Consider the following 15,386-nt stretch of genomic DNA (forward strand, 5'->3'; position numbering starts at 1 on the left):
GGAGATCCCAATAATTTAGGACTGTATTGGAATTAAATGACTACTTTCCTGGCACCAGCTAGTTTCTCTGAATTCTCTTGGATCTTTGTGTCTCAATGAAAACCTGTCAGAGATGACTGAAGCTCTCAAGCCTTACCCTAGTAGATAAAGTTCTAGAAAAATAGACGTCTTGGAGGTAGTGAAAGAGGAAGGATCTTCTCAGGCTACAGTATTTTCCCAACCTGGCCGACAGCACGATAAAGAGGGATGAGGGTGGTCAGTGTTCTTTAGGAGATCCTCATATAATTGGTCTAAAACACCAATGTAGTAAGTGCCGCTGAAATACAAACGTGCATGATTAGATGGGGAGAAGAAATGGAAAATGTAATAGAGGGGAAATGCCATATAAGAAATGGAAATTCTTGTCCCTTCCCCCAAAATTCCATACACAATGGGAAAAAACATTTTTTAAATTTTTATGTGAATGCCACCAATTGTGTGGCATTGATGAGATTAGTTGGTGGAGGGGGGCAGCGGGGGGGGATAATTTTCCTTTAAAATACTATCCCCAAAGCAAAATTATAGCATAAGGAGGAAAGTGTTATGCATTATTCATCCAAAAATTGGTATTTCTGAATAACTGAATATCTACTAATGAACAGAACTGTCTCTTCTTTAAGGCATCATCATGTATAGTCATCCTTATCCAGGAGTGCAAGACCAAGAACAAGCCACGTAAGTGGAAATATCTGGTATGACTACATTACTCCTTGGCATAGTGAAGCCTCTGAATAAAGTACTGTAATTGGAAATCACAGTTGTATCTGAATGAATGTCAATCTAGAAGAGCTGTTAATACAAGTCACTGACTGGGATCAAAGGAAGTTTCTGAAAGTCTGTGCAGTGGGGTTGCCAAGTGAGCTTGCTGGCTGTAGAGTCAGAATCTGCTGCTTTTATAAGTCAAGTGCGTAAGTGCTTCATCATTTCAATTTCCCTGCATAGCATTTAAGTACTATTTCTGTGCTCAAGGACTATATATTCCTTGCATACACCCAGTAACCCTTAGAGACCGAGGTGGGCTTTTTTTTTTTTTTTTTTTTTGATCAAATATCCCTAGTCAATTCAGATGCACTAGAGCTATACTTATCCAGGGTCATAGCCAAGTCATGTAGAAGATATTATCTGGCTGCCTTGCAGGAAGACTTATTTGTGTCACAGCCAAGTCGTATACTGTTTTGTTGATGGTTTTAGTCATGAATCTTTCTGAAAGGAAAAGAGTTCTAAAAACTTATGTATGCTCTCCTCTCCCTATTGCTCACTACAGAATGAGCAGCTTAATCGATATTTTAGTGGCACTCTCCATCCTGATGGGCTACTCTGTCACCACCGCCAGCTTTGTCACCTATGTTGTAAGGGAGCATCAGACCAGAGCCAAGCAGCTGCAGCACATTTCAGGCGTCGGTGTGACTTGCTACTGGGCCACAAACTTCATTTATGACATGGTGAGTAGCTTGCAGGAAAGACAGGATTGATTGGGGTAGAAGATACAACTCTTATATACAGGATTTATTCATGCCTACCTTGTTAAAATTATCACTACAAGTCAGTAAATTAAGAAAAAAATAATTTGGGGGCGCCTGGGTGGCTCAGCTGGTTGAGTATCCGACTTTGGTGCAGGCCATGATCTCACAGTTTGTGAATTCAAGCACTGTGTTGTGCTGACATTTCAGAGCTGGAGCCTGCTTCAGATTCTGTCTCCCTCTCTCTCTGCCCCTGCCCTGCCCATGCTCTGTCTCTCTCTGTCTCTCAAAAATAAATAAACATTAAAAAAGAAAAAAGAAAAAAGAAAAAATAATTTGCATCAGACTTACAGTCACCCGATAATTAGAAGAAAGAGCCACCTCCCCTCGTCTCTGTGGTCTGAGGACCCACCGATATCAGATTCCCCTGGACATTTATTAAAATGCAGATTCCTGGCCCCCTCCAGACCTACTAGTTCTATACTTTGGGAGTGGAACCCAGAGAATATACATTTTAAACAAAATCTTCCAAGTTATTTTATGCATAATAAGGTTTCAGAGCCACTACTGTGGAAAAATAGAAAGCAAAATAGCCTTGCCGAATGGTACCAAATACTAATGGTAAAAACTTCGAAGTAGCAGTCCCTGATGAATGACACATTAGAGGAGATTAGTAGGGACAATAAAGGATGAATATCATTGACAGCTCTCTCATTTGCATAAAATGGGCCCCAAATTCAGATGGTTTTTCTTGACTCCAAATGCACCAGTATTGGCCAAAAGCCCAGGATGTGGTATGCATTTGCCTGATGATTATGGCAGAATTGTCTGAGTTGCTGTATAGATCATTGGCTTGAAGAGCTAGAGGGTAATTATCTGCATATCCACTTTGTTAATGTATCCAGTGAGGTCTGAAATGCCTTTGTTGAAGAAGTCAAATCTAAAAGAATGGTAATGACTCCTCTGGACTTAATAGGAGTTTTAATGTCAAGAGAGCTCAAAGTACACACTTCTGCAAAGGGCTACTTACTACTCAGATTCCATTGTCATATGTCTGGTGCTCATCCCAATTTAGGAGATTCCTCTCCCTTCCAGATTAAATTACCATCTCTTTCATAGTGTGCCTCTTGCTGCAGCCTGCACAGCATTTACTATTTCTATTTGCCAATAAAACACTGAGTTCTTTGTTCATATACTGTGATTCCAAGAATGTGTGGAACCTGCCACCCCACTGTTTTATGCAGAGTGGCTCACACCGATAACCAGGCCTTCGAAATCAGCCACCTGAGAGAGTTCCAGCATTCAAAATGAAATCAGTACTTTGAAGACTGCATCTAATACCAAGATACCTGACTGTCTTATCTTTCTCACTGAACCTCTGTCACAAAGTGATCCCCAGTCTCAAAGCCTGGAGGCAGGAACACCAGGGGACTCCATGTACATCTATAAAGATGGTGACTGGCTTGACCTCATATTACAGGAGACAAATTCTAGAGTGGAATCAATGTAAAATAAGCTGAACTTACAAGCAACAGGAACATAAATAAAAATTCATTCCTTCACATACTTCAAGGTTAACTTGTTATCGTTTTAACTAGATGGGCTGTTGATGTTTTTGGGAAACTATTTGCCATATATATATTTTAAATTTTTTTAAACGTTTATTTATTTTTGAGAGAGGGAGAAACAGAGTGTGAGTTGGGGAGGGACAGAGAGAGAGGGAGACAGAGAACCAAAGCAGGCTCCACACTTTGAGCTGTCAGCACAGAGCCCAGTGCTGGGCTTGAACCCATGAACCATGAGATCATGACCTGAGCCAAAGTTGAACACTTAACCGACTGAGCCACCCATGAGCCCCAAATATTTACCATGTATTAAGCATTGTTTTACATATTCCCATAGGTCTTCTACTTGGTGCCTGTGGCATTTTCAATTGGTGTCATTGCAATTTTCAAATTACCTGCCTTCTACAGTGAAAACAACTTAGGTGCCGTATCCCTCCTACTTCTACTGTTTGGGTAAGCTGCAGTGAAAAAAGAATTAACAGAACTAAGTGTTCTGAGGCACAAACAGAAACTAAATCTCATTAGCTAATTTACAATTGTCTTGGGGTTTCAGTAGCCATGAGTGATGACTGACAACACATTATACTTGCTAGTCCACGGTTTGTACAGTACAGTACTTCTGAAAATGAATGTTGTCGTTATTAATAGTAATATCTAACATTAATGAGTACTTACTAGGTACCAAGTGTCACGATTGGCAATCTACACATGTAATATAAGCTACATAAAAATGGATGTTTCAGAATGATCGGAAAAATTTACATACATGTGTGGATTTGTGTATTGACAAATTATGAGTATATATCACATTGCAAGGTATGTATCCTCATGTATATTTTATTTATATTTTTATGGATGTTTAACACACACACACAAGTATTATTTCTGTATTGGGGCTATACAGGTAGTATGGGTTGATATAATCAGTGCTTAGCATAGCAGTTCTTTCTGCCCTGAATGCATGGGCAGTAGCCATTGACATAGCAGTGTAGCAGATGAAGGTTTACATTGCCTCCGGTTCTTCATCATTACCCCAAAGGTTGCTCAGGTGTTTGCTCACAGCAGGACATCCAGCTTCTGAGCTTTCTGTCTGCTAAGTTAGCTTACCATAATGTCATTACTTTTCTTTAAATTATAAGATTTGTATTGATTAAACTCTTATTTCTGAGAGCAAAAAAAAAAAAAAGTTTCTTGGATTGGATGACAGCATCTCTAAAAGGAATTCATTTGTAGTTGTGATGATATAGAACTACTCGAGTTTCCTTAAAAGAAAAGCTTCTTACTGTCACTTTTTTTAAAATTATTGACTATTTTATTTAATTTTTTAAATTATTGACTATTTTATTTTTTTATTATTTTTTTTAATATGAAATTTATTGTCAAATTGGTTTCCATACAACACCCAGTGCTCATCCCAACAGGTGCCCTCCTCAATACCCATCACCCACCCTCCTCTCCCTCCCACCCCCCATCTACCCTCAGTTTGTTCTCAGTTTTTAAGAGTCTTACGCTTTGGCTCTCTCCCTCTCTAACCTCTCTTTTTTCCCCTCCCCCATGGACTTCTGTTAAGTTTCTCAGGCTCCACATACGAGTGAAAACATATGGTATCTGTCTGTCTCTGTATGACTTATTTCACTTAGCATAACACTCTCCAGCTCCATCCACATTGCTACAAAAGGCCATATTTCGTTCTTTCTCATTGCCATGTAGTATTCCATTGTGTATATAAACCACAATTTCTTTATCCATTCATCAGTTGATGGACATTTAGGCTCTTTCCATAATTTGGCGATTGTTGAGAGTGCTGCTATAAACATTGGGTTACAAGTGCCCCTATGCATCAGCACTCCTGTATCCCTTGGGTCAATTCCTAGCAGTGCTATTGCTGGGTCATAGGGTAGGTCTATTTTTAATTTTTTGAGGAACCTCCACACTGATTTCCAGAGCGGCTGCACCAGTTTGCATTCCCACCAACAGTGCAAGAGTGTTCCCGTTTCTCCACGTCACTTTTTAAAAATCCAAAGAATTTGTCAAAAAAAGTTTTTATAATACAGAGATCTAGCTGTGAGGCTTAGTGACGCATCCCTAATGTTTATTTTCACTTTGGAGCCCTATCAAAAGTTTTGTCTGTTTGTTAAAGAGTAAGGATTAAGGCATAATTTTAATCCTTGTGTTATTTACATACAGGTATGCCACATTTTCTTGGATGTACTTACTGGCTGGGCTCTTCCATGAAACAGGGATGGCTTTCATCACTTACGTCTGCATCAACCTTTTCTTTGGCATCAATTCCATTGTCTCCCTGTCAGTGGTATACTTCCTTTCCAAGGAAAAGCCCAATGATCCGGTAAGGTCCATTATTCACCTGGTAAACTTCAATAAACGTATGAAATGTTTCAGTATGTTCAAGGTGAAAAGATTTCTACATTTTGCATTCTCTAAATAGAAAAGAGGAATTTCAGTTAATTCTATTAAGTTTGATAGAAGAGAAACTACAGCCTTTTAAGATTCTTTTTAGTTTCCAAGTAGGTTAATGCCTATGATTATATTTACTCAATGTCAAAACTATTGGCATTTGAAAGCGTTCAAGTGGAGGTGAAATCAAATTATTGTGTACAACACTATAAAAATCATGAACCTATTGGTCCAGTGAAATATTTATTCATTAATTGTTATCATATGGTAGGAACAAGGACAATGGCTCAGTTATGTGACTATTGGTTAAGGGTGGGGTTTTTTTTGTTGAACATTCATAGAGAACAAACCTGATATGTTCCCTTTCAAGCATGTATTAGATAGAGTCTACTTCATTGTGAGCATCACTTCCCATTCAAAGCTGGCAATTACAGTTAGTGAGAAGGGAAGCACGAACAGTGCTGGGCAATTGAATGAGAAAGAATGGAGAGGAAACTACGTGAACTGAGGAACAGACAAGCACACTCCAGGAGGAAGAAGACAATTCATGAGTTGCAAGTGGTTGGCCCAAGTGTGAATAACATGAAAATAAGCCATTTGCTCCTCATGTAGATAGGTTGTCTCTCCTTCACCTCAGTTCACCATTTAGCCCCTCTTCAAATAGGAATTACCTAAAGTTCTAAAACTTCACTGTACCAAATCCCTTCTTTACCTAGGCATGACCAAGACCCTGTACCAGACCTCAACATCCTGGCTATTTCTACACTTCTAGGATCTAAGGCAGGGCTAGAAGTGATTCTGTCTCCAGGGTTTGGCCTGATGCCTCAGATCATCTCAAAAAGAAGATAAACCTTTTCTGCTTATATTTTAGTAATAAATCTCCATGTTTTGGTTATAGTAAATATTTACATGTAAATTCAACACACATGGGAAATAATTGCCGATCTCGATAAACTTCCCCAGTTTTAATATTTGCCCACATCACATTTGTTCACATCAGTTTTAAATTTTTGTCAATTTGTCAGAAGTCTAACACTGAGTTTCATTTTTTTTTTCTCTTATTTCAGACTTTAGAACTTATTTCTGAAACCCTCAAGCGTATTTTCCTGATTTTTCCACAATTCTGTTTTGGCTATGGTTTGATTGAACTTTCTCAACAACAGTCGGTCCTAGACTTTTTAAAAGCATATGGAGTGGAATACCCAAGTGAAACCTTTGAGATGGATAAACTAGGTGCCATGTTTGTGGCTTTGGTTTCTCAGGGCACCATGTTCTTTTTGTTGCGTCTCTTAATCAACGAATGGCTAATAAAGAAACTCAGGTAAATAAAAAGAAAACATCGTGTTTGACATGCATGATAGAACTCAATTCAAAATATTTAGGAAGGAACAATAGTCTAAACCTTTCTATTAGTAACGTGGAAATGTGCTAAAAAAAAACTTAAAAAAATTGTAACATAATTCACCACTCATTCCATTCAGTAAATAGTTATCACACCTCACTCTGTGTCTGCAAGTATTATTGTAGAGTGAGAGAATAAAATTAAAGAAGCACAATTGTTAGCCTTAAAGAGATTAAGATTCAGTGGTGGAGAGAAAATGCATACATAAACAAAGGATGTAGTGTTTGAGTTGAGTTTAAAGGATGGCTAAGAAAGTAGAAATGAAGAAAGAAGACTGAGTGAGTAGCGTATTAGCAATGGGTTTGAGAGAAGGTTGAATAAGGAGAAAATGGAATCTTAAATAAAAAGAAATATGCATACAATTGACCCGACTATTCCATTTCTAGGATTCTTTTCCTACAGATATGCTCACACATTTGCAGATTTATGAATGTATAAAGCTATCCATCATCGCAACCATTCTTAATAGCAAAAGAATGAAAACAGCCTAAATGTCCTTCATGGACTGGTTAAATAAATTATACAAATTTACATTTTTTCATAGGTAAACACTATGCAGGCATTAGAAAGACTGATACAGTTCTGTATGGAATATTTGGGATTACTACTAATACTTATTGAGTGAAAAATGCTAAGTTCAAAACTTTGTGTGAAGTATATTATCATTTGAGTTAGAAAAGAACTATAATTTATACATACATATGCATTTACTATCTCTCTATGGGTGCCCTGCTGAGGAGAGCTCTATAGAGTTGAAGGAAACTTACTTCTCACTATATATTCTTCAGTACCATTTTAATACATGGTGTGCATGTATCACCTATTGAAAAATAAAACTTAAGTTAATAGTAATAAAAATAATGACAAGAGCAAAGACCGAGAAAAAAATCTTAAGTGTATTTGAGAAATGAGTAATACAATTTGATTAGAACGTAGAATAAAGGCAACGAAATAGTAGGAGCTCAAGCGTGTGGCTGGAAGACTATGGAGTCTATTGGATACTTGGGTAGAGAGATTATTTGGACTTTTTCAACAAACAAATAATAGTCCAATAAATGTTTTGACCAGAAAGCAACATGGTCAAACGGTGCTTTAGGAGATGTGATTCTGTGGAGGTCATACAGTTTAGAATGGAGGATCAGAGATATTGGAACAGTTAGAAATTCTTGAAGAATTTAGTGAGAAACAGTGAAAGCCTGTGATGGTAATAGAAATAGACAGAACATGATTGATGACTGGGTGTTCCAAGGCATTTCCAGTGTTAGGAGACTGACTACATGCGTAGATTTTGTAATGGGGAAGATTCAAAGAAAACATCACAGTTAGAATCTCTGGGGATATCATTAAAAGAAACAGGGACATTGGGAAGAAGACCTGAATTGATTTGTTGGGTTTTTAAATTTTGTTTGGATTGGTTTGCTTTAGCATACGTTAGGCAAGGTACTGATGTGGGTTTGAGACTGCTTTCAGGGCTGATAACCTTAATATATTGCCTAGATACTAAGTAAGACATTCACAGTAAACAGAACATAGAGGGACATTCATGTCACTGAATATGGTGAAGAGCATTTGTACTAATTTTTAACTTACTTAAGTAGCATAATGCATAACAAATCTGAAGCTTAGTGTGTGATTGCGCGCTTTTAGTGAAGTGAGAATTCATTAAAACATGTTGAAATTGAGCGGTGCCACTTTAAAATCATTGATGCAAAATCACTGGGTCTTTCTTTTTTTTTTTTTTTTAGACTCTTCTTTAGAAAATTTAGTTCGCCTCCTGTAGTGGAGACAATAGACGAAGATGAAGACGTCCGAGCTGAGAGATTAAGAGTGGAAAATGGCGCAAGTGAATTTGACCTGGTCCAGCTCCATCGTCTCACAAAGACCTACCAACTTATCCACAAAAAGATTATAGCTGTAAACAACATCAGCATTGGCATACCCGCTGGGGAGGTGAGGAACTTGCTCTGTTCCTAACTGTCCTTTATATTGGCATGTTAAGTCACAAAAATCTTTAAACTTTCCTATTTTTTTCTAGAAATGTAGAAGTCAACCTCTGAATATCTTGATGGATTCTGTGTATACAATGTACACATATCCTTATGTTACTTACTCTCTAAGTCTTCCCTCTCGTCAGGGAGGATTCGCCACACACCTAGTTCTAAGCCCCTGCCCATGCTACCTACTGTCCTCCCTGGGCTGGACTTTTAGTCAAGAAGCCCGTGCAGGGCGCTGTCTTCAACTTTCAGTTTTTAGCTCCCTGTGAAAGACAGCATGAAGAGATCTGTTGTCAGAAGCGAGATCCTAGGGGTGCCTGGGTGGCTCAGTGGGTTAAGCATCTGACTTGGGTGGTTAAACGTCCAACTTTGGCTCAGGTCATTATCTCACGGTTTGTGGGTTCAGGTGGTGCACTGAGCTCTCTGCTGTCTGTGTGGAGCCTGGAGCCTGCTTCGGATCCTCTGTCTCCTCTCTCGGCCCCTCCTCTGCTCAAGCTCTCTCTCTACCTCTCTCAAAAATAAATATGCATTAGAAAGTTGTTTTTAATAAAAAAAGAAGCAAGGTCCTAGAACTGCATTCATATTTATTCTTGCCATTTTTATAGAAGAAATATTAAGCCAGCTTTGAAAAGAAAGAGAAAATGTGGGCATTTCCCTTAGTTTTTTTGAGGAGAGCTGCAAACCACATGCATCCAATCCATTCAACAGCATAAAGAAATTATTGCTTCAGTGGCTTATTCAGTAGTGATTTTGTGTGAATAATGTGAAACCTATAAATATAATTACTTTGTCAAGTTAGCGTATCTTACTTATGGAATATTTTATCATGTCATGCAGATAATATAATATGTAAAACAAGTCCTGTGTATATATACAAATGTTCAGATGGTTAAAGGAAAAAAAAGATCTTTGTTGTAAAAGAGAAAGTTTTATCAAATGCCAGAAGAACACTACAATATCCATGAATAATTCCAGGAACTTATTTTTCTTTGGAATTTATTTCATCCAGGGAAAAAGAGGAAACAGATGTAATAGTAACATGTCTGGTTTGGATTAAGATTTACATCTTTTTTTCCGTCTCCCAAACCAGTGCTTTGGCCTTCTTGGGGTGAATGGAGCAGGAAAGACAACTATCTTCAAGATGCTGACAGGAGACGTAATTCCTTCAAGTGGAAACATCCTGATCAGAAATAAAACTGGGTATGGGAAACCATGGCTTCAACTTATCAAGCACAACATAATTAAAATGAACACTTTGTTATTTTGTAGATATAGTATTACATCCCTAGGGGAGAAACAGCTATTTTGTTCCCTAATTTTTAAAACTTTATGTGTGTGATATGATGGTGGGGTTATTTTACCTCTTTTTATTAGAATCACAAATCTCCATGACCAAAGTAGAGCTGCCTTCCCAACTTTTGGGGACTAGAAGGGACATACCTTTTGAAACCCCTCTGTATCTTCACTTCTCTCAATGCAGATCTCTGGGTCATGTTGACTCACACAGCTCATTAGTTGGATACTGCCCTCAGGAAGATGCCTTAGACGACCTGGTATCGGTGGAAGAACACTTGTATTTCTACGCAAGGATACATGGAATTCCAGAAAAAGATATTAAGGAAGTGAGTATAAGTGTGAAAAACTAGTTCATTTGAAAACCATTATTGTTTCAGCTCCCCCCACTGCAACCCCAACTCTCAAGACTAAGTTGACATCTGAAAAACTAGGGCATTTTCCTCCTGTCACTGACAGTTTAGGCAGTCTTAGCTTAATTTTGTACATCATATATACACCTATGAACTCAGCTTCAGAAGCTCCTTGACCTGTGCTTGTTCACTTACCTTTCAAGAACTATCAAGTAAAGGATCACACTTGCCTTAGGCTCTGGCTTGAGCATGGGTTGGTCTGCACATCCTTTAGTGTTTAGATAAGTTTTGAAAAATGCAATTCCCTGCAAACTGCCCACATAAAATAGAATAGCTTCCATTTTGATTTTTTAAATGTGGTCTTGTGCTTCATGGCAATCATTTGCCTTTTTAATGGAATGACTAGCCCTTAGGGCAGTCTCCTCTATTTCTGCAACCCCGAGGACCTGTGGAAATCCTCCTAGGATTCCTCTATTTACCAGAGTTGTTTAACAACAGAAATAGCCTCAGGAACCCATGATTCCTAAGTTAATGTGCTAAAGTTTTGATACTGGGTCAGTTTTAAATAGACACGAAGCCTTTGTGACAACTTGCTCCCCCAGTAAGAAGAAAGACAGAACAGTGAGGACAGTCAATGAGAAACCTGCCTTGTGAAGGGTCGTGTTCTGTTTTAGCTCTTTTAAGTTTTATAAAGAAATCCTGCAGAAAGTACAATCTGCAACTGTAAACACACACACATACACAGGGGAAAATCTCATTTGAAAATGAGCCTCTACAGAATCGTTTTCATCTCTTTAAATAATTTTCATTTGTAGGTAGACCTTTAAAAGTAAAAACAGGGCACCTGGGTGGCTCAGTCAGTTAAGCCTCCACTCTGGGTTTCGGGTCAGGTCACGATCTCCCATGGGAGATCATGGGTTGGAGCTTCATGGGTTGGAGCCCTGCATCGGGTTCTGTGCTGGCAGCACGGAGCCTGCTTTGGATTCTCTCTCCCTCCCTCTCTGCCCTCCCCCACTCATGCTATCTGTGTCTCTCTCAAAATAAATAAATAAACTTAAAAAATTAATTAAAAAAATGTAAAAATAAAATCTATGCTGGTTTAAATGTTTGAATTTTTTTCAGGTATGTATTTCTTCATTATAGAACTTTCTTTCATAAGCATCTTTTCCTCTAACTCCTGTTTTCCACCCACAGACTGTTCATAAACTCCTTAGGAGACTTCACCTGATGCCCTACAAGGACAGGGCTACCTCGCTGTGCAGTTACGGCACAAAAAGAAAATTATCCACCGCACTGGCCTTGATAGGGAAACCTTCCATTTTGCTGCTGGTAAGAGGACTGTTGTGGAAAAGGCTACTACATAATTAGAATCACATGTCCAATAGTATGTGCAACATGTTCTATCGTTGTTGCCATAAACCTTTGGTGAAGTCTCACAATGTGCTTGTTATTTTGCAAAACACTTTACATACGCTGTCTCCTTAAGGGAATTTATGTCAGCAAAGAGCTGTGGCTCAGTCTGTTTCAGAAGAGACACTTGTCATGGGAACAGGAAGTAGCCAAACCAAATTCAGGATATGCTAATGAGTAAGTAAAGTTACAAAATATGGGAGAATTTGATTACCCATTATTGAAGAAATCTGTTTTGTTAGTAACTCGTCAGGTGAACCAACATATTTTTCAACTTCTACTAAAGAGGAAAGACACATTTTAGGGCAACATGTTGTGCTAAAATTTCATTTCCTCGTGACTTAAAAATACACGTTACCTAGTTTGGGATGAGATTGACAATATGCCTTCCTATTCTGTTTGAATTTTTCGGACGCAAGAGATGTACTTCACATTTATAGTTCGGTTAAGAGCTGGAAAATTAAATTCGTCACCTGGAAATACAAAGTTCACGTAGAGGTGATGTGGCATCCTGCTTGCTCTTCGCACCAAACATTGTGGAGGTGTTTATTACCAAGAAATGAACTTGTCCTTATTTTGGAAGCTCCCCTTCATTCAAGGAGCTCCAAACTTCACAAGAGCTTTAACCATATGCAATACGAATTCGGTTACAAATCACCACATTATTCTGGGGATTCAGTCAGACAGAGAACCAAATCGCTTAAACTGCCCAGCGAGAGTGATATACAACCTACCTTTCTATAATACCAGAAGCTTATAGCACATTACCTCCCTGCCAATTGATGCTTATGGTGGAATTTTATTGTCTAAGTGTCCCCTAAGTTGAACAAAACAATCCTTAGGCACCCCTGTGAAATAATAGATGTAAATTACTTTAAAACATTTAAAAGTGCTATGCAAAGGTTATATATTAATGAGCTGAACTAAAATACAGGCTGTGAGAGAAAGCTGTTATATTTTCTTCCATATGCATTGGCCATCTATGCTATCATCTTCAAAAACAGGGGCAATGAGAAGATATCCTTTACTGTTTGCCCAAATCAAGATCCATTCCTTTCTTTAGCTTCTTACTATAAACACAAGCCTCGGATGATCCTATGTGGATGTTTTCCACTGCAAATTCATATTTTTAATTATTACCTAATCTTGACCTAGAACTTGCTAATTTAATCATCTCTTAGGATCTAGTATTCTTGGTTTAGGTCATTCATTTGTGTACATTTTGCATCTTACGTCTGAACAATTTTTCAAAACATTTATTTTAAATATGATTTATATTTTCTACTTGACCATTTCTACAAATCTTATTTTAATTTCCCTAAAGAGTATTAAATTTCAACTAGTAGCATAGAACTTAAAATCTACCTCAAACATATTAACTGGAAAATCAGGTTGTGTTCTCTGTGCGACACATGCTGTAGTATTCCTCGTGCCACAATTCTGCTATCAGGAGCAAGGTAGCAATCTTGTTGATGTAGCTTCAAATATACATGTGACAATGTAGTATGAAATGCAGAAACTCTGCTTTGTCAGTAATTGAACTGGATTTTTTTTTCCAAAGAAATATGAGACAAGTGTAAAGTAACAGGGTGTCAACTTCGCTGAGGCACTTTTTAAAACAGATTGACAATTTTAAATGGTTAATTTCGAGCTTTCTGACAGCAGCAGAAAGAAACCTATTAAGTACAAAACAAGTTAGTCACAGGACTTCGCAAAGTGATTTCTGTTCTAGGCAAGTGAGACGCAGTGATTCATGTAAAGGACTTCATCAAATATTAATTAATTTGATAAATCTTCCCTGTAACTTTCTATTAAGGATGAGCCGAGCTCTGGGATGGACCCTAAGTCAAAACGGCACCTGTGGAGGATCATTTCAGAAGAAGTGCAGAATAAATGTTCCGTCATCCTCACGTCTCACAGGTAAACTGAGTGGGAGGAGCGCTGAAGTCGTTGACAACATTTTAGGATGAGAGATGGGAAGAGGTATTCCTATGTAATGTATATTAGTGATGAATTGCCACAACCAAATAAAGTATTTTATGTTTATGGTCACAGGGGCGAGTCAGGCAGGTTTCATGTGAGAATCCAGCTCCTGTGGCCAGTAGGACAATCTTTCTAAAAATAAATTTCTCTCGAATTGAGAGGGACTTAGGACTCTCTTGATTTGACTAGGACTCCTTATTGCCTATCACATAAAGTTCAACATCCTCAGCCGTAGTATACAAGGCCTTTTATTGTCTGGCTTCATCTAAATTTCCGGTTTATTTTAATTTTTTTTTTCTCCTATGACACCCTCTCCTCTCAGTCAGTCTGAATGACTAGTGGTTCCACATACACTCACTGCCTCCCTTATCACCACACCCTCTCTTTGGCTGTGCTTTCTACCTGAAACTGTCTTTTCACACAATCAAAATTCTTTTTTTTTAATGTTTGTTTATTTATTTTGAGAGAAAGAAAGAGAGAGCACATGCATGAGTGGGAGAGGAGCAGAGGGAGAGGGAGAGAGAGAATCCCAAGTAGACTACATATTGTCAGCTTGGAGCCGGATGCGAGGCTCAATCACACGAACCGTGAGATCATGACCTGAGCTGAAATCAAGAGTCAGATACCCAACTGACTGAGCCACCCAAGCGCCGCCAAAAATACAAATTCTAATCTCCCAGTCCTCCTCCATGAAATAGACCTTTCCAATAAGGAAATAAAAATGCTGCTGAAGCATTTTATCTGTGCCTTTTTTATAAGGTTAGGCATGTATTAAAGTGATCTCTTCCCTGCAATTCTCATAGTAGGAAAAGTTCTAGATTAGTTTATAATTAAGAGACTTTTTCATATTCTAGCTATGCCCCATACACTATGTGTTCTGAAACCAGTCTTTTCATTACCATTCACTTTTGTAGGAAGTGGAGAGGATCTCTACCAGTTAACACAGTTCTAGAAATGAGAGATTATATAATCAAGTATAGGTTAACTAGTTATAAATAAAAAAGCATAAAAGTCAACTGAATATGGAATATGAAACATCATGAAAAAAGCTCAGGATTATTTTGGAAACATTTCTCAGGAAATGTAGGTCTTGAGCCTAAGCTTAAAAGAGGTTGAAAGAAATGCTGCATTTGATGAGAGGGCATTCCAGGTGAGAGAGATAGCTTGAAGCTGGAGAATAAAGAGTAATAAACCCTATGTGAAGACATTTAATTTATATTTTAAAATGTATTTTGTGTGTCCTTCAAGGGAAAAGACATCTTAAGGAACTAAAATAGTATTTCCAAGGTGCCATAATGAAACAGCTCAGCTTATGCTTATGAGCACTTCTCTGTGCCCAGGATTCTGATGTGATTCTGTCTTTCAGCATGGAAGAATGTGAGGCTCTCTGTACCAGGTTGGCCATTATGGTGAATGGAAGGTTCCAGTGCATTGGATCTTTGCAGCATATAAAGAGCAGGTGAAGAACAATG

At 38.1% G+C, this 15,386-nt stretch overlaps 1 protein-coding gene across 3 annotated transcripts in view; it reads left to right on the forward strand.

Annotated features, from left to right (window-relative positions):
• Positions 1 to 15,386, forward strand: part of ABCA12 (ATP binding cassette subfamily A member 12) — a 275,110-nt gene that overhangs the window by 253,505 nt on the left and 6,219 nt on the right. For all 3 annotated transcript variants that reach the window (XM_058705980.1, XM_058705961.1, XM_058705972.1), the window contains exons 40-50: positions 660 to 714; positions 1,304 to 1,481; positions 3,402 to 3,517; positions 5,252 to 5,411; positions 6,547 to 6,800; positions 8,627 to 8,831; positions 9,966 to 10,075; positions 10,356 to 10,497; positions 11,716 to 11,850; positions 13,748 to 13,851; positions 15,281 to 15,373. In XM_058705980.1, coding sequence (XP_058561963.1) covers positions 660 to 714; positions 1,304 to 1,481; positions 3,402 to 3,517; positions 5,252 to 5,411; positions 6,547 to 6,800; positions 8,627 to 8,831; positions 9,966 to 10,075; positions 10,356 to 10,497; positions 11,716 to 11,850; positions 13,748 to 13,851; positions 15,281 to 15,373 — 1,552 coding nt within the window. The remainder of the gene's footprint in view (positions 1 to 659; positions 715 to 1,303; positions 1,482 to 3,401; positions 3,518 to 5,251; positions 5,412 to 6,546; positions 6,801 to 8,626; positions 8,832 to 9,965; positions 10,076 to 10,355; positions 10,498 to 11,715; positions 11,851 to 13,747; positions 13,852 to 15,280; positions 15,374 to 15,386) is intronic.

This window comes from Neofelis nebulosa, chromosome 2 (genome assembly GCF_028018385.1).
Source record: "Neofelis nebulosa isolate mNeoNeb1 chromosome 2, mNeoNeb1.pri, whole genome shotgun sequence".
Taxonomy (NCBI): domain Eukaryota; kingdom Metazoa; phylum Chordata; class Mammalia; order Carnivora; family Felidae; genus Neofelis; species Neofelis nebulosa.